The sequence below is a fragment of the Oncorhynchus tshawytscha genome, linkage group LG12 (genome assembly GCF_018296145.1).
Source record: "Oncorhynchus tshawytscha isolate Ot180627B linkage group LG12, Otsh_v2.0, whole genome shotgun sequence".
In the NCBI taxonomy this organism is placed as follows: Eukaryota; Metazoa; Chordata; class Actinopteri; order Salmoniformes; family Salmonidae; genus Oncorhynchus; species Oncorhynchus tshawytscha.
The window spans coordinates 9,316,693-9,341,730 of record NC_056440.1 but is presented as its reverse complement, the minus strand read 5'-3'; the positions used below and the strand labels follow the sequence as shown (position 1 = coordinate 9,341,730).

The window sequence follows — 25,038 nt, the reverse complement described above, 5'->3', positions numbered from 1 at the left end:
TAGGTATCCCCCTTTCTGTTGTACAACTGACTAGGTATCCCCCTTTCTGTTGTATAACTGACTAGGTATCCCCCTTTCTGTTGTACAACTGACTAGGAAATGCACATGCGCACTGGAATGCCGCGAACTGTAGAGCACGAGGGTTTTTGACTAAACGAAAACTAACTGTACTCCCGTCTCCTGCCTGGTCATTTCTCCACAACACAAATATTACAGTGGCGACGAGGTGATTAAACTACATAAACGGACATTGCTTGAAGGGAAGAATGTTGGGTGAGTAATGAAACTCAAAATAATTATGTAATTCGTCAGTTATATTTATTTTCTTTCGCCAGTAGAGAAGGCTAAGCACTGCTAGCACTGCTAGTACAGTATTCAGGACTATTGGAGTCCAGAATAGCGACACTGCCCTCTGGTGGTTAAATAAAAGAAACTGTCATTGAACCCACTGGAATTAGTCGATCTCAGTGGAGAAATATTGTCAAAAAAAGGAAAAAGGAACGTAACACGGTGTGTACATTAACACAAATGAGTGCAGTGAATGAAGTAATTGCAGAAACTTCTGAAGTGAAGAAGTAGATGAATATTCAGAAAATTAAGGAATATAAGGAAACTGAACAATTAACTGTGAAAATGGCAACCATTGGTCGAGTACCAGAGTTTGAGGCTACAAAAGAGGATTTTGATTCCTATTTGGAGCGTTTTGAGCGTTGGCTGGCTTGCAAATGAAATCAAAGATGGAAAGAAAGCAGACGTATTTCTCAGTGTTTTGGGTCCAACTGAGTATGGATTGGTGAAAGGTCTCATTGAACCAATGAAAGCAGTGGAGTTGAACTATGCAGAACTGACTGAAACTCTTTCAAGGTATTTCAAGCCTAAGCCAATTCTCATTGCAGAACGTTTCAGATTTTACCATGTCACCAGAGTCAAGGGGAAACCGTGGCTGACTACATCCTTGCTTTGAAAAGGCTGGCAAGTACATGTGAGTTTGCACGATTTCTTGATGATGCTCTCCGAGACAAGTTTGTATGTGGTCTCACAGGTGAAGCATATCACAGAAGGCTCCTGTCAGAGAAGGACCTGACCTTTAAGAAAGCCTGTGATGTAGCACTTGGACTCCAGCTTGTCCACAGGGATACTATTGAGCTATCGGGACATGCAGAACGTCAGAAAGGTGTTCACAAGGTCAGTGATGCACGTGGTGAAAAAAGCTCACAAAAGTCACACTTTTTTCAGTCCTGTCCTCAAGGTTACACAAGAACAAAGCAGCCCACATCTCAAAGGTCTAAGCCAAGTTGCTACAGATGTGGGGGAGATAATCATCAGCACAGTGAATGTCGATTCCAAAAGGAAAGTGCCACAATTGTGGAAAGGTTGGACATTTACAGAGAGTGTGTAAAGCCTGGAAACGCACAGCAAGAGCGCACAAAGTGTCAGACGCAGCACAAGAAGAGGAAGGTACAACTGAAACAGTAGTGGAACTGTTCACAGTGTACACAGCTCAACAACTAAAAGATGACATCTATCTCAACATGGAGTTAGCGGGAAAACAGGTTAAAATGCAGCTGGACACCGGAGCGTCTGTATCTCTGGTTCCAGAGAGACTCTACAAAGAAAAACTGAAATAGTGTCCTCTTCAGCCCGCGTCCATCCACCTTTCTTCATACACTGGTGACACTATTCCTATGTTAGGGCAGATCCAGGTACCAGTCCGGTATGAGGGAAAGGAGTGGACGCTACCGCTTGTCATTGTTAAAGGAGAAAAATCAGCCTTGTTAGGCAGAAACTGGCTACAAAAGATCAAGTTGAACTGGGGAGAAATCTTCAGTCTGAGAAATGACAAACCAGTGAGTCAGGCTACACTCACTAACATGCTGGAGAAGCACAAAGAACTTTTTAAAGATGGCTACGGTGAAATACAAGACTTCACAGCAAAAGTCAGAGTGCAAGAAGGAACCATCTTTCACAAACCACGTCCAGTTCCCTATGCTCTTAAGGAAGCAGTAGAGAAGGAACTGGACCGCCTACAGAAGAATAACATAATCACGAAAGTAGCGAGGAGCGACTGGGCCGCTCCGATTGTTGTAGTCCCAAAGAAAGACAAGACCGTCAGAATGTGCGGTGACTACAAGGTCACAGTAAATCGCTGCATACTACCAGAGGAATATCCACTACCAAATGCTGAAGATCTGTTTGCCACTCTAGCTGGTGGGAAGGTTTTCAGTAAGCTCGACCTGGCATTCGCTTATCAGCAACGGAAGCTGGATCCGGAGTCAGAACAGTATCTGACCATCAATACACACAAGGGGCTATTCAGATTCAATCGCTTGGCCTATGGAATCTCGACAGCTCCAGCGATATTCCAACACACAATGGATCAGATCTTGGACGGTATAGACAATGTTGTGTGCTTCATGGACGACATCCTCGTGTCAGCACCAACCATTGGAGAGCACCTTGTAGTGCTGGACAAAGTGATGTCAAGACTGGAGAAATACGGAGTGAGAATGAAACGCAGCAAGTGTGAGTTCCTCCAGGACTCAGTGGAGTATCTCGGATACAAGATTGATGCACAAGGCCTGCACCCAACCAACAGCAAGGTGGAAGCAATCGTAAACGCTCCAGCACCCACAAATATCTCAGAGCTGAGGTCATTTTTGGGGCTCCTGAACTAATACGGAAAGTTTGTGGCAAACTTGTCCACATTGTTGCATCCGCTTCACCAACTGCTGCAGGCCGATACAAAGTGGAATTGGTCCCCACAATGCGAAGAAGCATTCAAGACTTGCAAACAGCGTCTGCTAGAGAGCAAGTGGCTTGCCCACTATAACACAGAGATGAAGCTGAGACTCGCGTGTGATGCATCTCCATACGGAGTAGGAGCCGTCATCTCACATGTTCTACCGTCAGGTGAAGAACACCCTATTGCATTTGCATCACGGACTCTGTCACCAAGTGAGAAAAAGTATGCTCAAATTGAGAAGGAAGCCCTGAGCATAATATTCGGAGTGAAGAAGTTTCACAAATACCTCCACGGAAGGAAGTTCCAACTGCTGACAGATCACAGGCCTCTGTTGGCCATCCTTGGACCAAAATCAGCTATGCCAACCCTTGCTGCACCTCGAATGCAACGTTGGGCTCTGATATTGTTAGCCTACGACTACGAGATTGAGTACAGACGATCCAGTAATCACGCAAATGCCGATGCACTATCAAGACTACCATGCAATAGTGACTCCGACAGTGAAGATGATAGAGCAGTCTTCCAGATCTCTCTCATTGATGAACTGCCCATATCTGCTTCTGACATAGCAGAGGAAACAAGGAAAGACCCTGTGCTTTCCAAAGTCTTGGACTTAACATTAGGCGGTTGGCCAACCTTCGTAAATGACGATAACCTTCGTCCATTCATCGACAAGAAAGACCAGTTGTCCACTGATCAAGGGTGTGTTCTGTGGGGATCAAGGGTGGTGGTACCTCACAAATTCCAGAGGAGACTGCTATCTGACCTGCATGAGGGACATCCAGGGATCACTCGAATGAAAGCACTCGCTCGCAGTTATCTGTGGTGGCCTGGACTGGATCAGGACATTCAACAGCATGTAGGCCACTGCTCACCTTGTGAAGATGTTCGCAACAAGCCTGCTGCTGCACCACTTCATCCATGGTCCTGGGCTGCTACACCTTGGGAACGCATCCATGTGGATTACGCCGAGATTGACAAGCAACATTTCCTTGTTGTCGTCAATGTCCATTCCAAGTGGATGGAAGTGTTCCCTACTCAACTGACCACAGCTGAGAAGACCATCAATCTTCTCAGACACCTGTTTGCATACTTTGGACTAGTCAAGGAGCTCGTATCGGACAATGCCCCCCCGTTCACGTCAAACGATTTTGAAATGTTTCTCAAGAACAACGGAGTAAGGCACATCCTGTCACCACCTTACCATCCGGCATCAAACGGAGCAGCGGAGGGCCGTGCAAACCTTAAGAAGGCCTGGACTAGACTCCAGGTTCAGTCTGTGCCCATCCACCAAAGGCTTCCCCGGTTCCTGTTTACTTACCGTAACACCCCACACACAGTAACGGAATGTACAGCAGCTGAACTGTTTCTGAAACGCCAACCACGTACCCGCCTGACATTGTTGAAACCAGACTTGTCAAGCACTGTGGCAAAGCACCAGCTACAGCAGAAGAAAGCTCGTGACAGACACTCAAAGACTGTCAGAGAATTCAAAGAGGAAGAGAGGGTGATGGTACGTGATTTCAGACACCCCAAGTGCCTGTGGAACTCAGGTGTGATCTTGCAACGTAGAGGACCTTTGACTTACCAAGTCCAAATTGGTCATCGCCATGTCAACGTTCATGTGGATCATCTGCTACGGTCCAACGCCCCAGCAGAGACATGCCGAAAGAACAAGAACAATAACGACCCCCAGGACTATTCTCCTGACTGTGGACGTACGGGAGAGACAGAGCCTGACCTTCCACCTGAACCTGGCCCACCACAGGAAGCCCAGGAGGAGCGGAGATATCCTATTCGACAGCGAAGGGCACCTCAAAAGCTTGACCTGTGAGTTGAGCTGGTTAAGGAGGTAACGGACAGTAAAACAAACACTTTAATATGTCCTAGATAAAAGGAAAGAAAAGGGACATTACCTGGGTTAGTTATTAGGACACAAACTCCATCTTCGGGGCAGAATAATCCCCTGGATTTGTGCTGGGCTCTGAAAAGTCTGCTTCAACCCAGTAGTTGAAAATGTTTAAGAATGCATTGTTCAGATATTGCATTAGTAGTTACCTAACATATTTACCTTGTTCTCTGGGAGTTAAACACTATGGGGGAGGAGTGTAGTATCTGAGATCTACATCTGTTTATATTAGTTACTGTGCTGTTACTAAGCAGTAATGCATTACGGCAGTGTTACGTTACTACACCTAATAGGAAATGCACATGCGCACTGGAATGCCGCGAACTGTAGAGCACGAGGGTTTTTGACTAAACGAAAACTAACTGTACTCCCGTCTCCTGCCTGGTCATTTCTCCACAACACAAATATTACACAACTGACTAGGTATCCCCCTTTCTGTTGTACAACTGACTAGGTATCCCCCTTTCTGTTGTACAGCTGACTAGGTATCCCCCTTTCTGTTGTACAACTGACTAGGTATCCCCCTTTCTGTTGTACAACTGACTAGGTATCCCCCTTTCTGTTGTACAACTGACTAGGTATCCCCCTTTCCTTTCTGTTGTACAACTGACTAGGTATCCCCCTTTCCTTTCTGTTGTACAACTGACTAGGTGTCCCCCTTTCCTTTCTGTTGTACAACTGACTAGGTATCCCCCTTTCCTTTCTGTTTTATAACTGACTAGGTATCCCCCTTTCTGTTGTACAACTGACTAGGTATCCCCCTTTCCTTTCTGTTGTATAACTGACTAGGTACCCCCTTTCCTTTCTGTTGTACAACTGACTAGGTACCCCCTTTCTGTTGTATAACTGACTAGGTATCCCCCTTTCCTTTCTGTTGTATAACTGACTAGCTATCACCCTTTCCTTTCTGTTGTACAACTGACTAGGTATCCCCCTTTCTGTTGTACAACTGACTAGGTATCCCCCTTTCTGTTGTATAACTGACTAGGTATCCCCCTTTCTGTTGTACAACTGACTAGGTATCCCCCTTTCTGTTGTATAACTGACTAGGTATCCCCCTTTCTGTTGTACAACTGACTAGGTATCCCCCTTTCTGTTGTACAACTGACTAGGTATCCCCCTTTCTGTTGTATAACTGACTAGGTATCCCCCTTTCTGTTGTATAACTGACTAGGTATCCCCCTTCCCTTTCTGTTGTACAACTCACTAGGTATCCCCCTTCCCTTTCTGTTGTACAACTGACTAGGTATCCCCCTTCCCTTTCTGTTGTACAACTGACTAGGTATCCCCCTTTCTGTTGTACAACTGACTAGGTATCCCCCTTTCTGTTGTACAACTAACTAGGTATCCCCCTTTCTGTTGTACAACTGACTAGGTATCCCCCTTTCTGTTGTACAACTGACTAGGTATCCCCCCTTTCTGTTGTACAACTGACTAGGTATCCCCCTTTCTGTTGTATAACTGACTAGGTACCCCTTTCCTTTCTGTTGTATAACTGACTAGGTGTCCCCCTTTCCTTTCTGTTGTATAACTGACTAGGTACCCCTTTCCTTTCTGTTGTACAACTGACTAGGTATCCCCTTTCTGTTGTACAACTGACTAGGTATCCCCCCTTCTGTTGTACAACTGACTAGGTACCCCCTTTCTGTTGTACAACTGACTAGGTATCCCCCTTTCTGTTGTACAACTGACTAGGTATCCCCCTTTCTGTTGTACACTGACTAGGTATCCCCCTTTCTGTTGTATAACTGACTAGGTATCCCCCTTTCCTTTCTGTTGTACAACTGACTAGGTACCCCCTTTCCTTTCTGTTGTACAACTGACTAGGTATCCCCCTTTCCTTTCTGTTGTACAACTGACTAGCTATCCCCCTTTTTCTTTCTGTTGTACAACTGACTAGGTATCCCCCTTTCTGTTGTATAACTGACTAGGTATCCCCCTTTCTGTTGTACAACTGACTAGGTATCCCCCTTTCCTTTCTGTTGTACAACTGACTAGGTATCCCCCTTTCCTTTCTGTTGTACGACTGACTAGGTATCCCCCTTTCTGTTGTACAACTGACTAGGTATCCCCCTTTCCTTTCTGTTGTACGACTGACTAGGTATCCCCCTTTCTGTTGTACAACTGACTAGGTATCCCCTTTCTGTTGTACAACTGACTAGGTATCCCCCTTTCTGTTGTACAACTGACTAGGTATCCCCCTTTCTGTTGTACAACTGACTAGGTATCCCCCTTTCTGTTGTACAACTGACTAGGTATCCCCCTTTCTGTTGTACAACTGACTAGGTATCCCCCTTTCCCTTGTACCACTTGTATCACATTCCAAATTACCTTTCTCACCCTCGTATTAAGGAGCTCAGGACCAGAGGCAGTTTATCTGCAGAAAATTAGTACTAAATGGATAGTTCCCCGAAATTACTAAATGACATATTGGTTTCCTCACCCTGTAAGCAGTCTGTTGACAAGGTTTGACAGCAACCCATGCTTTGGTTTAGTTTCCCTAGCACTAGCGTTTTATCATTTGTGGCACAAATCCCATCCAAGTCCTGGTAGCGATATTAGCATTTCTCGCTCATCTTGTCCAAATCATCCTAAAGTATCTCAAATGTATTGTGAAGCCCAGCAAAAGTCACTTAGATGAGTCGAACATGATGTGCCAAAATGCTAATATCGGTACCATGATTTGGATTTGATTTGTGCCGCAAATGCAACAAAATCATTGTTTCGATATTACCATTTTTCGTGCATCATGTTCAAGTGACTTTTTAGATACTTTTGTATGAATATTATGTGCTAAAATGGCTAATATTGGTACCATGATTTTGTGGCGTTTGTAGTCCGTAGATAAGCAGGTTACGTGGGTTACACGCATCACGTCCATCACAGCCAGCTCTGGTCAGACAGACTAGGATTAGACTCCAAGCCAACCAAGCAGACGTGTTTATCTTGAAGATTTAGACATTCAATCCATTGATTATTTCCATATTTTAAACTGTTTTATTTAGATGTTAGAATATGACAAACGGTAAAAAAATGAAAAGTTTTATGCTGAAACCAAAGATGTTTATTATTCCAAGAGATTCCATCCTTCTGTTATCCAGCTTGAACACTGCAGTGCACAGTGCAATATCTCTTCATTTACTCTTTGGCCTTAACATGTGGAGCTGTTTACAGTCTCGAGGATCACTCTGGGGCCTTTTCTGAGGAGACCAGTATAACTCAGTCAGGAGTGTTGATGTTAGGGGAAGGGTCTAAGACTGCATGCCAAATGACAACCCATTCCCTAATCAAAAGTAGTGCACTTTGTAGGGAATAGGGTTTCATCAGGAGTGTTGATGTTAGGAGACTGTCTTTGGGACAGGGGAAGAGCTTAACTCAGGAGTGTTGATGTTAGGAGACTGTCTTTGGGACAGGGGAAGAGTCCTAACTCAGGAGTGTTGGTGTTATATTAGGAGGTAGCGGGACAGGGGAAGAGCATTGTTTTGGTTACAGGAGAGAGGGAGAGAGATAGGGGTTGAAATAGGGAGAAGAACAGGGGAAAGGATGGGCTTTGAAAGATGGCTTTGAAAGATGGGCTTTGAAAAAGGGGGGAGGACAGAACAGCGAGGGAGAGAGATGATCCACATGGTATCTGGAAGGAATCATGTCCACTGTCTGTCTGTCAGAGCATATCGTTTCGTCCAGGTCGTAAAAGTGGACAGAGTAACAGACGCCATTATAATAATATACAGCAGACAACAACTGTCGCCATGCCAACTTGCTGTTTATAACGCATTACAGCAGTACCGTACAGCCATCTCCATATTGTTTATCTACAGTTGGTGCTTATTGAACATGTGGCTTGTCTGATCTGTTTCCTCTACAGTGACCAGAAGAATCCAGTCCATACTCATGGTTTATGATGCATAGCACAGCCTGCCATTGCTCAATAACATTTGGGTTTAACCAAGGAGTTGACTCTCCAGCAAGATTTATCTTGTTATTTATTAGCTGTCTTTAAACAGTTTAAAGAAGAGGATGATTTTTCATCCTAAACCATGGGATTTTAATCATATCTCTCGTCTCTCTCTCTTTCCTCTCTCCCTCCCTACCACCCACGGTGCAGTGCAGGGGAAAAGGTGACTAAGGGTCATTAAATTATTTTTGTTTCCAGACTCTATTGCTTTGGTTTTTGTCAGACCTCCTTTTTCCCTTTTGCACAGAGAGGTTTTTTTTCTCCCATCGTCCTCCTTGGTTTGGTGACCAACAGTTTTATGTTTTTGTCTTAATGACTCCATGTCCTTGATGCTGTATGAGTTTAATGGCTGATTAGATCTGATTAACTCTCTGATTGAAGTCAGCTTCTTTCATATGCTGATGTCAGGTTTTGGTGTGCTTGTATGGTATTTTTGACTTTTTGTTTAGACTAGGTGATGCACTGTATAAATACACAACATGACCTCACACACACACACACACACACACACACACACACACACCCTCCTCCCCCACATCCTCAGCAGAGTAATATCCCCCTTTGACTCTGTATCAAACTAAAATATTTTGAATATTTTGATAATATTAAGTAATGATTTACGACTTCAATATCAAGCTACACTATTTATTTATGCCTTTGTCATTCTTCACAGGGCGTTTCATCACGGCAGACTCATCCTTCATCGACGGGAGGGAGAAGGCTGTCCTGGTGAGCCCAGTGTTAGAGCTGCTGGACTGGAGCTGTCTGAGGCTGGTGTACCAGATTACTGGAGACGGCTCCCTGCAGCTGCACCTCAGACCGGACGGAGACAACTTTGACTACACACTGTGGAGCGCAGACAAGCCCTCGGACAGCTGGCTCATCGCAAGCATTGACCTGAGAAACACCTCCAACGCATACCAGGTACCCACGCACGCACACACACGCACACCTAGCAGGTAAGCTTGCAGACTACACCCCAAAACACCCACCCTCTATATTCTATATCTGGGGTTCAGCCTCTATATTATATAACTGAGGTTTAGCCTCTAAATTGTGTCTCCACTCCCCATCCCTCACCTGTCTCCACTCCCCATCCCACACCTGTCCCCATCCCACACCTGTCCCCACTCCCCATCCCACACCTGTCTCCACTCCCCATCCCACACCTGTCCCCATCCCACACCTGTCCCCACTCCCCATCCCACACCTGTCTCCACTCCCCATCCCACACCTGTCCCCATCCCTCACCTGTCTCCACTCCCCATCCCTCACCTGTCCCATCCCATCACCTGTCTCCACTCCCCATCCCTCACCTGTCTCCACTCCCCCCCATCTCCACACCTGTCCCCATCCCACACCTGTCCCCATCCCTCACCCACACCTGTCTCCACTCCCCATCCCTCACCTGTCTCCACCTCCCCATCCCACACCTGTCCCCATCCCATACCTGTCTCCCCTCCCCATCCCTCACCCCATCCCTCACCTGTCTCCCTCCCCATCCCACACCTGTCCCCATCCCACACCTGTCCCCACTCCCCATCCCACACCTGTCCCCATCCCACACCTGTCCCCACTCCCCATCCCACACCTGTCTCCACTCCCCATCCCACACCTGTCCCCATCCCTCACCTGTCTCCACTCCCCATCCCTCACCTGTCTCCACTCCCCATCCCTCACCTGTCTCCACTCCCCATCCCTCACCTGTCTCCACTCCCCATCCCTCACCTGTCTCCACTCCCCATCCCACACCTGTCCCCATCCCCTCACCTGTCTCCACTCCCCATCCCTCACCTGTCTCCACTCCCCATCCCTCACCTGTCTCCACTCCCCATCCCTCACCTGTCTCCACTCCCCATCCCTCACCTGTCTCCTCTCCCCATCCCTCCCCTGTCCCATCCCCATCCCCACACCTGTCCCCATCCCACACCTGTCTCCACTCCCTATCCCACACCTGTCTCCACTCCCTATCCCACACCTGTCTCCACTCCCCATCCCACACCTGTCCCCATCCCACACCTGTCCCCATCCCACACCTGTCTCCATCCCACACCTGTCTCCATCCCCATCCCACACCTGTCTCCATCCCACACCTGTCCCCATCCCACACCTGTCCCCATCCCACACCTGTCTCCACTCCCCATCCCACACCTGTCTCCACTCCCCATCCCACACCTGTCTCCACTCCCCATCCCACACCTGTCTCCACTCCCCATCCCACACCTGTCTCCACTCCCCATCCCACACCTGTCTCCACTCCCCATCCCACACCTGTCTCCATCCCACACCTGTCCCCATCCCACACCTGTCTCCACTCCCCATCCCACACCTGTCTCCATCCCACACCTGTCTCCACTCCCCATCCCACACCTGTCCCCATCCCACACCTCTCTCCACTCCCCATCCCACACCTGTCCCCATCCCACACCTGTCTCCACTCCCCATCTCACACCTGTCCCCATCCCACACCTGTCCCCATCCCACACCTGTCTCCACTCCCCATCCCACACCTGTCTCCATCCCACACCTGTCTCCACCTCCCCATCCCACACCTGTCCCCATCCCACACCTGTCCCCATCCCACACCTGTCCCCATCCCACACCTGTCTCCACTCCCCATCCCACACCTGTCTCCATCCCACACCTGTCTCCACCTGTCCCCATCCCACACCTGTCCCCATCCCACACCTGTCCCCATCCCACACATGTCCCCATCCCACACATGTCCCCATCCTACACCTGTCCCCATCCCACACCTGTCCCCATCCCACACCTGTCTCCACTCCCCATCCCACAGGGGGATATGTAGGAGGGGACATCATCTGTTGGGGTTTTATTGCTTTTAGAGTGGAGATGGAGACGTTTTACTGAAAACTAAACTTCATAAGTGTCTGATATAATGGCGTTTTTGTTCTCTTCCCTCCCCCACCCCCCTCCTCTCTCCACCCCCTCCTCTCTCTCTCCACTCCCCATCCCTCACCTGTCTCCACTCCCCATCCCTCACCTGTCTCCACTCCCCATCCCTCACCTGTCTCCACTCCCCATCCCTCACCTGTCTCCACTCCCCATCCCACACCTGTCTCCACTCCCCATCCCTCACCTGTCTCCACTCCCCATCCCTCACCTGTCTCCACTCCCAGATCCCTCACCTCTCTCCACTCCCAGATCCCTCACCTGTATCCAGGTGATGGACACGTTTTACTGAAAACTCCCCTTCATAAGTGTCTGATATAATGGCGTTTTTGTTCTCTTCCCTCCCCCCACCCCTCCTCTCTCCTCCCCCTCCCTCTCTCTCTCCACTCCCCATCCCTCACCTGTCTCCACTCCCCATCCCTCACCTGTCTCCACTCCCCATCCCTCACCTGTCTCCACTCCCCATCCCTCACCTGTCTCCACTCCCCATCCCACACCTGTCTCCACTCCCCATCCCTCACCTGTCTCCACTCCCCATCCCTCACCTGTCTCCACTCCCCATCCCTCACCTCTCTCCACTCCAGATCCCTCACCTGTATCCAGGTGATGGAGACGTTTTACTGAAAACTAAACTTCATAAGTGTCTGATATAATGGCGTATTTGTTCGCTTCCTCCCCCTTTCTCTCGTTCTCTTTCTATCTCTCTGTTTGTCTTAGCTTTTGCTGGAGGGTCGACCCAGTGAGGAAGCAGGCAACAGTGTGGCGATCTTCGAAATTCACATCGTGCCTGGCTACTGCATAGGTCAGTTCTCAGGGTAGGAGAATGTTAAGACAACTGATTAGCCTCACAACAGGTCTCAGGGTAGGAGAATGCTAAGACAACTGTTAAGCCTCACAACAGTTCTCAGGGTAGGAGAACGTTAAGACAACTGTTAAGCCTCACAACAGTTCTCAGTGTAGGAGAACGTTAAGACAACTGTTAAGCCTCACAACAGTTCTCAGGGTAGGAGAATGTTAAGACAACTGATAAGCCTCACAACAGGTCTCGGAGTAGGAGAACGTTAAGACAACTGTTAAGCCTCACAACAGTTCTCAGGGTAGGAGAATGTTAAGACAACTGTTAAGCCTCACAACAGTTCAGGGTAGGAGCATGTTAAGACAACTGTTAAGCCTCACAACAGTTCTCAGGGTAGGAGAATGTTAAGACAACTGTTAAGCCTCACAACAGTCCTCAGGGTAGGAGAATGTTAAGACAACTGTTAAGTCTCACAACAGTCCTCAGGGTAGGAGAATGTTAAGACAACTGTTAAGCCTCACAACAGGTCTCAGGGTAGGAGAATGTTAAGACAACTGTTAAGCCTCACAACAGGTCTCAGGGTAGGAGAATGCTAAGACAACTGTTAAGCCACACAACAGTCCTCAGGGTAGGAGAATGTTAAGACAACTGTTAAGCCACACAACATGTGGTTGATGCCTGTTTATGTTTAGAAAACATAATATTGAAGTAAAAAATATGCCTTATAAGTGTCATGTGCAGATTTCATGACTTTTATACCAAGAGATATAACGGTTGTTGTTGTTGTTGTCAGAGTGTAACTTTGAGGAGCACCACCTGTGTGGCTACAGTAACCACTGGAACCCTAATGTCAACTGGTATGTTGGAGGGAGTCTAGCCAGAGACCCCCAGTCCAACCTGCCTGATGACCACACCATCAACAACCAGAGAGGTACACACACACACACACACACACACACACCATGAACAACCAGAGAGGTACACACACCATGAACAACCAGAGAGGTACACACACCATCAACAACCAGAGAGGTACACACACACACACACACACACACACACACACACACACACACACACACACACACACACACCATCAACAACCAAAGAGGTACACACACACACACCATGAGCAACCAGAGAGATACACACACACAAAGATCACCCCGGGGCCTGACCTGAGTGTGTTCTGTTCATTGGTGTATATTTACTAGTTTTTGTTCTATACAATACAATAACCCAATATTGCTGTCATGTTTCTACACCTCACCTCTCTCACCTCTCTCACCTCTCTCACCTCTCTCACCTCTCTCAACTCTCTCAACTCTCTCAACTCTCTCTCACTTCTCTCTCTCACCTCTCTCACCTCTCATCTCTCTCACTTCTCTCACCTCTCTCACCTCTCTCATCTCTCTCACTTCTCTCATCTCTCTCACTTCTCTCAACTCTCTCAACTCTCTCACCTCTCTCTCACTTCTCTCTCTCACCTCTCTCATCTCTCTCACTTCTCTCAACTCTCTCACTTCTCTCAACTCTCTCAACTCTCTCACCTCTCTCAACTCTCTCACTTCTCTCAACTCTCTCTCCCTCTCTCAACTCTCTCACTTCTCTCAACTCTCACTTCTCTCAACTCTCTCACCTCTCTCACTTCTCTCAACTCTCTCACTTCTCTCTCATCTCTCTCACTTCTCTCAACTCTCTCACTTCTCTCAACTCTCTCACCTCTCTCAACTCTCTCACTTCTCTCAACTCTCTCACCTCTCTCAACTCTCTCACCTCTCTCAACTCTCTCACCTCTCTCATCTCTCTCTCACTTCTCTCACCTCTCTCACTTCTCTCACCTCTCTCATCTCTCTCACTTCTCTCACCTCTCTCATCTCTCTCATCTCTCTCTCACCTCTCTCACCTCTCATCTCTCTCACTCTCTCTCATCTCTCTCATCTCTCTCACCTCTCTCATCTCTCTCTCACTTCTCTCACCTCTCTCACTTCTCTCACCTCTCTCATCTCTCTCTCCTCTCTCACCTCTCTCACCTCTCTCATCTCTCTCACCTCTCTCATCTCTCTCATCTCTCTCACCTCTCTCACCTCTCTCACCTCTCTCACCACTTTCACCTCTCTCACCACTCTCATCACTCATCTCTCTCACCTCTCTCTCACCTCTCTCTCACCTCTCTCACCTCTCTCACCACTTTCACCTCTCTCACCACTTTCACCTCTCTCACCTCTCTCACCTCTCTCTCTCCAGGTCACTACATGTATGTGGACTCAGTCTATGCCAAGCGGTTCCAGGAAGTGGCCAAGCTGACGTCTCCCATGACGACCACACCGGTGTCAGGCTGCCTGTCGTTCTACTACCAGCGGGACCAGGAGAGAGGGAACATCTTCTCAGTGTTCACTAGAGACACGCTGGGACACTACGAGGAGATCTGGAGGCCTGAGGTCTATGCTACAACTTCCTGGAGGCTGGTCAACGTGGATATTAAGGCCCCACACCCCCTGGAGGTCAGTACAGGTTGTACACCACACCTGCTTGACAAACAAACACATGCCTGGAGGTCAGTACTGGCCCTACACACCTTAAGAGTTCAAGGGTCAGAGTGCAAGGACAGACAGACAGACACAAGCACGCAGGCAGACACACACACACACACACACTAGAGATCTTTGGTCTGTGCAGTATTCTTCCCTGTGGATTCTCTGGACAGATATAAATAGCCAGAAGGGAGAAGGGTGTTATTAATTACTGTTGTCATAGCGCCAGAGATTGAGTGATTTCCTTCAAGGGTAGAATACCAGAAAGAAGATCCAGGGAAGAGTTTGTATGACTCTTCCCCTCCTCCTCCTCCTCCCAGTCCTCCCCCTTCTCCTCCTCTTCTTCTCCTCTCCTCCACCTCCTAATCCTGCCCCTTCTCCTCCTCACAGTCCTCCCGCTTCTCCTCCTTTGCTCCTCCTCTCTTCCTCCTCCCCCTTCTCCTCTTTCTCCTCTCCTCCTAGTCCTCCCTCTCTTCTGCTCATCCTCTCTTCCTTCTCCTCTTTCTCCTCTCATCCTAGTCCTTCCTCTCCTCTGCTCCTCTTCTCTTCCTCCTCCCCCTTCTCAACCACATTTCACACACAGCCCTCCCCTCCTCCTCTCCTCTCCTCTCCTCTCCTCTCCTCTTCCTCCCTCCTCCTCTCGTCATCCTCCCCTCCTCCTCCTCCTCTTGTCATCCTCCCCTTCTCAACCACATTTCACACAGACAGCCCTCCCCCTTCTCCTCCTCTCCTCCTCCTCCTCTCTTCCTCCTCCCCCTTTTCCTCCTCCTCCTCGTCCTCCTCCCCCTTCTCAACCACATTTCACAGGCAGCCTTCCCCCTTCTCCTTCCCTCTTCCTCCTCCCCTTCTTCTCATCTCCTCCTCCTCCTCTCTTCCTCCTCCCCCTTCTCCTCCTCCTCTCTTCCTCCTCCCCCTTCTCCTCCTCCCTCTCTTCCGCCTCCCCTTCTCAACCACATTTCACACAGACAGCCCTCCCCTTCTCAACCACATTTCACAGACAGCCATCCCCCTTCTCCTCCTCTCTTCCTCCTCCCCCCCTTCTCCTCCTCCTCTCTTCCTCCTGCCCCTTCTCCTCCTCCTCTCCTCCTCCTTCTCAACCACATTTCACACACAGCCCTCCCCCTTCTCCTCCTCTCTTCCTCCTCCTCTCTTCCTCCTCCTCTCTTCCTCCTCTCCTCCTCCTCCACCACATTTCACACACAGCCCTCCCCCTTCTCCTCCTCTTCCCCCTTCTCCTCCTCTCTTCCTCCTCCCCTTCTCAACCACATTTCACACAGACAGCCCTCCCCCTTCTCCTCATCCTCCCCTTCTCAACCACATTTCACACAGACAGCCCTCCCCATTCTCCTCATCCTCCTCTCTTCCTCCTTCCCCTTCTCAACCACATTTCACACAGACAGCCCTCCCCCTTCTCTCCCCTTCTCCTCATCCTCCTCTCTTCCTCCTTCCCCTTCTCAACCACATTTCACACAGACAGCCCTCCCCCTTCACCTCCTCTCCTATGAATCTCTTGTTGGAAGAGAGAATAGATTGAAAAGACAGGAAATGTTTGGTCTCGATCTCTGTTGCTGCTGTAATGTTATAATGTATCTTATAGCAGACTGGTGACTTCCTGACAAATCAAAATCAAATCAAATTTTATTTGTCACATACACATGGTTAGCAGATGTTAATGCGAGTGTAGCGAAATGCTTGTGCTTCTAGTTCCGACAATGCAGTAATAATCCAACAAGTAATCTAACTAACAATTCCAAAACTACTGTCTTATACACAGTGTAAGGGGATAAAGAATATGTACATAAAGATATATGAATGAGTGATGGTACAGAGCAGCTTAGGCAAGATACAGTAGATGGTATCGAGTACAGTATATACATATGAGATGAGTATGTAAACAAAGTGGCATAGTTAGTGGCTAGTGATACATGTATTACATAAGGATGCAGTCGATTATAGAGTACAGTATATACGTATGCATATGAGATGAATAATGTAGGGTATGTAAACATATTAGGTAGCATTGTTTAAAGTGACTAGTGAAATATTTTACATCATTTCCCATCAATTCCCATTATTAAAGTGGCTGGAGTAGAGTCAGTGTGTTGGCAGCAGCCACTCAATGTTAGTGGTGGCTGTTTAACAGTCTGATGGCCTTGAGATAGAAGCTGTTTTTCAGTCTCTCGGTCCCAGCTTTGATGCACCTGTACTGACCTCGCCTTCTGGATGGCAGCGGGGTGAACAGGCAGTGGCTCGGGTGGTTGTTGTCCTTGATGATCTTTATGGCCTTCCTGTGACATCGGGTGGTGTAGGTGTCCTGGAGGGCAGGTAGTTTGCCCCCGGTGATGCGTTGTGCAACATACTGTTGTGAAGTGTACAGGCATTCCGAATGTATTCAGACCCCTTGACCTTTTCCATATCAATCTACACACAATACCCAACAACGTAAAAGCAAAAACATTTAGAAATGTATGTAAATGTAAAAAATATATATATATTACATTTACACAGACCCTTTACTCAGCACTTTGTTGAAGCACCTTTAGCAGCGATTACAGCATCAAAGCTTCTTGAGTTTGATGCTACAAGCTTGGCACAACCGTATTTGGGGGGGTTGAGATCCTCTCAAGCTCTGTCAGGTTGGATGGGGAGCGTCGCTGCACAGCTATTTTCAGGTCTCTCCAGAGATGTTTGATCGGGTTCAAATCCAGGCTCTGGCTGGGCCACTCAAGGACATTCAGAGACTTGTCCCGTAGCCACTCCTGCTTTGTCTTGGCTGTGTGCTTAGGATCATTGTCGTGTTGGAAGGTCATGATGACGCCAGAGGGGAGGGCTACCGTCTTATTGGCTCTTATCCAACGTGCGATTTTGTTTGTTTTTTCACTTTGTACGTAACTTGTTTTGTACATAATGTTGCTGCTACCGTCTCTTATGACCTGAAAAGAGCTTCTGGACATCAGAACTGTAATTACTCACCTCAGATTAGAAGAACAGGGTTTCTTCAATGAGTCGGAGAGGAGGGATATACTACAGACACCCGACCAGGCCCAGATCCCCGTCAATCGACTGGAGAAAGACATTGAGATTTTACGGGGAAAGATCAGCCTTGTGAGGATCAGGGGACGAGTGGGTAATCTGCCTTCCGTAGTGCTAGCTGATGTTCAATCTCTGGGAAATAAATGGGATGAACTGAAAGCACGTGTTTATCCTAAAAATGGGACATTAAACACAGTAATATCTTATGTTTCACCGAGTCGTGGCTGAACGACGACATTAAGAACATACAGCTGGTGGGTTAAACACTATCAGCAGGACAGAACAGGTTAAACACTATCAGCAGGACAGAACAGGTTAAACACTATATAGACAGGACAGAACAGGTTAAACACTATCAGCAGGACAGAACAGGTTAAACACTATCAGCAGGACAGAACAGGTTAAACACTATTAGCAGGATAGAACAGGTTAAACACTATCAGCAGGACAGAACAGGTTAAACACTATCAGCAGGATAGAACAGGTTAAACACTCTATAGACAGGATAGAACAGGTTAAACACTATCAGCAGGATAGAACAGGTTAAACACTATCAGCAGGACAGAACAGGTTAAACACTCTATAGACAGGATAGAACAGGTTAAACACTATCAGCAGGACAGAACAGGTTAAACACTCTATAGACAGGACAGAACAGGTTAAACACTCTATAGACAGGACAGAACAGGTTAAACACTCTATAGACAGGACAGAACAGGTTAAACACTATCAGCAGGACAGAACAGGTTAAACACTATCAGCAGGATAGAACAGGTTAAACACTATCAGCAGGACAGAACAGGTTAAACACTCTATAGACAGGACAGAACAGGTTAAACACTATCAGCAGGACAGAACAGGTTAAACACTCTATAGACAGGACAGAACAGGTTAAACACTCTATAGACAGGACAGAACAGGTTAAACACTATCAGCAGGACAGAACAGGTTAAACACTATATAGACAGGATAGAACAGGTTAAACACTATCAGCAGGACAGAACAGGTTAAACACTCTATAGACAGGATAGAACAGGTTAAACACTCTATAGACAGGACAGAACAGGTTAAACACTCTAGACAGACAGGACAGAACAGGTTAAACACTATCAGCAGGACAGAACAGGTTAAACACTATCAGACAGGACAGAACAGGTTAAACACTAACAGGACAGAACAGGTTAAACACTCTATAGCAGGATAGAACAGGTTAAACACTATCAGCAGGACAGAACAGGTTAAACACTATCAGCAGGATAGAACAGGTTAAACACTATCAGCAGGACAGAACAGGTTAAACACTATCAGCAGGACAGAACAGGTTAAACACTATCAGCAGGATAGAACAGGTTAAACACTATCAGCAGGACAGAACAGGTTAAACACTATCAGCAGGACAGAACAGGTTAAACACTCTATAGACAGGATAGAACAGGTTAAACACTCTATAGACAGGACAGAACAGGTTAAACACTATCAGCAGGATAGAACAGGTTAAACACTATCAACAGGATAGAACAGGTTAAACACTCTATAGACAGGATAGAACAGGTTAAACACTATCAGCAGGATAGAACAGGTTAAACACTCTATAGACAGGATAGAACAGGTTAAACACTATCAGCAGGACAGAACAGGTTAAACACTATCAGCAGGACAGAACAGGTTAAACACTATCAGCAGGACAGAACAGGTTAAACACTATCAGCAGGACAGAACAGGTTAAACACTATCAGCAGGACAGAACAGGTTAAACACTATCAACAGGATAGAACAGGTTAAACACTATCAGCAGGACAGAACAGGTTAAACACTATCAGCAGGACAGAACAGGTTAAACACTATAGACAGGATAGAACAGGTTAAACACTATCAGCAGGACAGAACAGGTTAAACACTATCAGCAGGACAGAACAGGTTAAACACTATCAGCAGGACAGAACAGGTTAAACACTATCAGCAGGATAGAACAGGTTAAACACTATCAGCAGGATAGAACAGGTTAAACACTATCAGCAGGACAGAACAGGTTAAACACTCTATAGACAGGACAGAACAGGTTAAACACTATCAGCAGGATAGAACAGGTTAAACACTCTATAGACAGGATAGAACAGGTTAAACACTATCAGAACAGGACAGAACAGGTTAAACACTCTATAGACAGGATAGAACAGGTTAAACACTATCAGCAGGATAGAACAGGTTAAACACTCTATAGACAGGATAGAACAGGTTAAACACTATCAGCAGGATAGAACAGGTTAAACACTATCAGCAGGACAGAACAGGTTAAACACTCTATAGACAGGACAGAACAGGTTAAACACTATCAGCAGGACAGAACAGGTTAAACACTCTATAGACAGGATAGAACAGGTTAAACACTATCAGCAGGACAGAACAGGTTAAACACTATCAGCAGGACAGAACAGGTTAAACACTATCAGCAGGACAGAACAGGTTAAACACTATCAGCAGGACAGAACAGGTTAAACACTCTATAGACAGGACATAACAGGTTAAACACTATCAGCAGGATAGAACAGGTTAAACACTATATAGACAGGATATGAACAGGTTAAACACTATCAGCAGGATATAACAGGTTAAACACTATCAGCAGGACAGAACAGGTTAAACACTATCAACAGGATAGAACAGGTTAAACACTATCAGCAGGATAGAACAGGTTAAACACTCTATAGACAGGATAGAACAGGTTAAACACTATCAGCAGGATAGAACAGGTTAAACACTATCAGCAGGACAGAACAGGTTAAACACTATCAGCAGGACAGAACAGGTTAAACACTATCAGCAGGACAGAACAGGTTAAACACTATATAGACAGGATAGAACAGGTTAAAACAGGTTAAACACTATCAGCAGGACAGAACAGGTTAAACACTCTATAGACAGGATAGAACAGGTTAAACACTATATAGACAGGACAGAACAGGTTAAACACTATCAGCAGGACAGAACAGGTTAAACACTCTATAGACAGGACAGAACAGGTTAAACACTATAGACAGGACAGAACAGGTTATACACTATATAGACAGGATAGAACAGGTTAAACACTATCAGCAGGACAGAACAGGTTAAACACTATATAGACAGGATAGAACAGGTTAAACACTCTATAGACAGGACAGAACAGGTTAAACACTCTAAACACAGAACAGGATAGAACAGGTTAAACACTATATAGACAGGATAGAACAGGTTAAACACTATCAGCAGGACAGAACAGGTTAAACACTATATAGACAGGATAGAACAGGTTAAACACTATAGACAGGATAGAACAGGTTAAACACTATATAGACAGGATAGAACAGGTTAAACACTATCAGCAGGACAGAACAGGTTAAACACTACACTATAGACAGGACAGAACAGGTTAAACACTATCAGCAGGACAGAACAGGTTAAACACTAAACACTATAGACAGGACAGAACAGGTTAAACACTATAGACAGGATAGAACAGGATAGAACAGGTTAAACACTATAGACAGGACAGAACAGGTTAAACACTATAGACAGGACAGAACAGGTTAAACACTATAGACAGGACAGAACAGACAGGACAGAACAGGTTAAACACTATATAGACAGGACAGAACAGGTTAAACACTATCAGCAGGACAGAACAGGTTAAACACTATATAGACAGGACAGAACAGGTTAAACACTATCAGACAGGACAGAACAGGTTAAACACTATCAGCAGGACAGAACAGGTTAAACACTATCAGCAGGACAGAACAGGTTAAACACTCTATAGACAGGACAGAACAGGTTAAACACTATATAGACAGGACAGAACAGGTTAAACACTATCAGCAGGACAGAACAGGTTAAACACTATATAGACAGGACAGAACAGGTTAAACACAGGTTAAACACTCTATAGACAGGACAGAACAGGACAGCAACAGAACAGGTTAAACACTATCAGCAGGACAGAACAGGTTAAACAGAACAGGTTAAACACTATAGACAGGACAGAACAGGTTAAACACTATATAGACAGGACAGAACAGGTTAAACACTATCAGCAGGATAGAACAGGTTAAACACTATCAGCAGGACAGAACAGGTTAAACACTATCAGCAGGACAGAACAGGTTAAACACTCTATAGACAGGACAGAACAGGTTAAACACTATCAGCAGGACAGAACAGGTTAAACACTATCAGCAGGACAGAACAGGTTAAACACTATCAGCAGGACAGAACAGGTTAAACACTATCAGCAGGATAGAACAGGTTAAACACTATCAGCAGGACAGAACAGGTTAAACACTATCAGCAGGACAGAACAGGTTAAACACTATCAGCAGGACAGAACAGGTTAAACACTATCAACAGGATAGAACAGGTTAAACACTCTATAGACAGGATAGAACAGGTTAAACACTATCAGCAGGATAGAACAGGTTAAACACTATCAGCAGGACAGAACAGGTTAAACACTATCAGCAGGACAGAACAGGTTAAACACTATCAGCAGACAGAACAGGACAGAACAGGTTAAACACTATCAGACAGAACAGGACAGAACAGGTTAAACACTATCAGCAGGACAGACAGGATAGAACAGGTTAAACACTCTATAGACAGGACAGAACAGGTTAAACACTATCAGCAGGATAGAACAGGTTAAGGTTAAACACTATCAGCAGGACAGAACAGGTTAAACACTCTATAGACAGGATAGAACAGGTTAAACACTCTATAGACAGGATAGAACAGGTTAAACACTATCAGCAGGACAGAACAGGTTAAACACTCTATAGACAGGATAGAACAGGTTAAACACTATCAGCAGGATAGAACAGCAGCCTCTGGTAAGACACGGGGCAGGGGCCTATGCATATACAGTTGAAGTTGGAAGTTTACATACACCTTAGCCAAATACATTTAAACTCCGTTTTTCACAATTCCTGACATTTAATCCTAGGAAACATTCCCTGTCTTAGGTCAGTTAGTATCACGAATGTGATTTAAGAATGTGAAATGTCAGAATAATAGTAGAGAGAATGATTTATTTCAGCTTTTATTTCCAGTGGGTCAGAAGTTCACATACTCTCAAATAGTAATTGGTAGCATTGCCTTTAAATTGCTTAACTTGGGTCAACATTTTGGGTCGCCTTCCACAAGCTTCCCACAATAAGTTGGGTGAATTTTGGCCCATTCCTCCTGACAGAGCTGGTGTAACTGAGTCAGGTTTGTAGGCCTCCTTGCTCACACACACTTTTTCAGTTCTGCCCACAACTTTTATATGGGATTGAGGTCAGGGCTTTGTGATGGCCACTCCAATACCTTGACTTTGTTGTCCTTAAGCCATTTTGCCACAATTTTGGAAGTATGCTTGAGGTTATTGTCCATTTGGAAGACCCATTTGCGACCAAGCTTTAACTTCCTGACTGATTTCTTGAGATGTTGCTTCAATATATCCACATTTTTTTTCCTTCCTCACAATGCCATCTATTTTGTGAAGTGCACAAGTCACTCCTGCAGCAAAACACCCCCAAAACATGATGCTGCCACCCCTGTGCTTCACGGTTGGGATGGTGCTCTTCGGCTTGCAAGCCTCCCCCTTTTTCCTCCAAACATAACGATGGTCATTATGGCCAAACAGTTCTATTTTTGTTTCATCAGACCAGAGGACATTTGTCCAAAAATACGATCTTTGTCCCCATGTGCAGTTGCAAACCGTAGTCTGGCTTTTTTAAAGCGGTTTTGGAGCAGTGGCTTCTTTCTTGCTGAGTGGTCTTTCAGGTTATGCCGATTATAGGACTCGTTTTACTGTGGATATAGATACTTTTCAACCTGTTTCCTCCAGCATCTTCACAGGGTCCTTTGCTGTTGTTCTGGGATTGATTTGCACTTTTCGCACCAAAGTACGTTCATCTCTAGGAGACAAAACGCGTCTCCTTCCTGAGCGGTATGATGGCTGCGTGGTCCCATGGTGTTTATACTTGCATACTATTGTTTGTACAGATGAACGTGGTACCTTCAGGCGTTTGGCAATTGCTCCCAAGGATGAACCAGACTTGGAGGTTTTTTTCTGAGGTCTTGGCTGATTTCTTTTGATTTTCCCATGATGTCAAGCAGAGGCACTGAGTTTGAAGGTAATCCTTGAAATACATCCACAGGTACACCTCCAATTGACTCAAATGATCTCTATTAACCTGTCAGAAGCTTCTAAAGCCATGACATCGTTTTCTAGAATTTTCCAAGCTGTTTAAAGGCAGTTAACTTAGTGTATGTAAACTTCCGACTTTAACTATATGTAAACAACAGCTGGTGCACTAAAACCGCACTCAATGAGATGTACACTGCCATGAGCTGTATACAGGAAATCGTTCATCCAGAGGCAGCGCTCCTACTGGTCGGGAATTTAATGCAGGGAAACTAAAATCAGTTTTATCTCATTTCTATCAGCATGTTAAATGTGCAACCAGAGGGAAAAAAATTCTAGACCACCATTACTCCACACACAGAGACACATACAAAGCTCTCTCACTCGCCCTCCATTTGGCAAATCTGACCATAATTCTATCCTCCTGATTCCTGCTTACAAGCAAAAACGAAAGCAGGAAGTACCAGTGACTCGCTCAATATGTAAGTTTTCAGATGACGCAGATGCTACATTACAAGACTGTTTTGCTAGCACAGACTGGAATATGTTCCGGGATTCTTCCGATGGCATTGCAGAGTACACCACATCAGTCACTGGCTTCATCAATAAGTGCATCGAGGAAGTCGTCCCCACAGTAACTGTACGTACCTACCCCAAACAGAAGCCATAGCAACATTCGGCGAACTAAACTAAAGGGTACAGCTGCCGCTTTCAAGGAGCGGGACTCTTTTTTATTTTTTTATTTAACGAGGCAAGTCAGTTAAGAACAAATTCTTATTTTCAATGACGGCCTAGGAACAGTGGGTTAACTGCCTGTTCAGGGGCAGAACGACAGATTTGTACCTTGTCAGCTCGGGGATTTGAAGCTTCCGGGGCGGCAGGGTAGCCTAGTGGTTAGAGTGTTGGACTAGTAACCGAAAGGTTGCTAGTTGTATAAGAAATCTCGCTATACCCTCCGACGAACCATCAAACAGGCAAAGCATCAATACAGGACT

The 25,038-nt window shown here is 46.1% G+C and overlaps 1 protein-coding gene across 1 annotated transcript in view; it reads left to right on the top strand.

Annotated features, from left to right (window-relative positions):
- The window catches only part of mamdc2a (MAM domain containing 2a), a 58,954-nt gene that overhangs the window by 10,914 nt on the left and 23,002 nt on the right, over positions 1-25,038 (top strand). The window contains exons 3-6 of the mRNA XM_042331300.1: positions 9,281-9,531; positions 12,238-12,322; positions 13,110-13,247; positions 14,564-14,820. Coding sequence (XP_042187234.1) covers positions 9,281-9,531; positions 12,238-12,322; positions 13,110-13,247; positions 14,564-14,820 — 731 coding nt within the window. The remainder of the gene's footprint in view (positions 1-9,280; positions 9,532-12,237; positions 12,323-13,109; positions 13,248-14,563; positions 14,821-25,038) is intronic.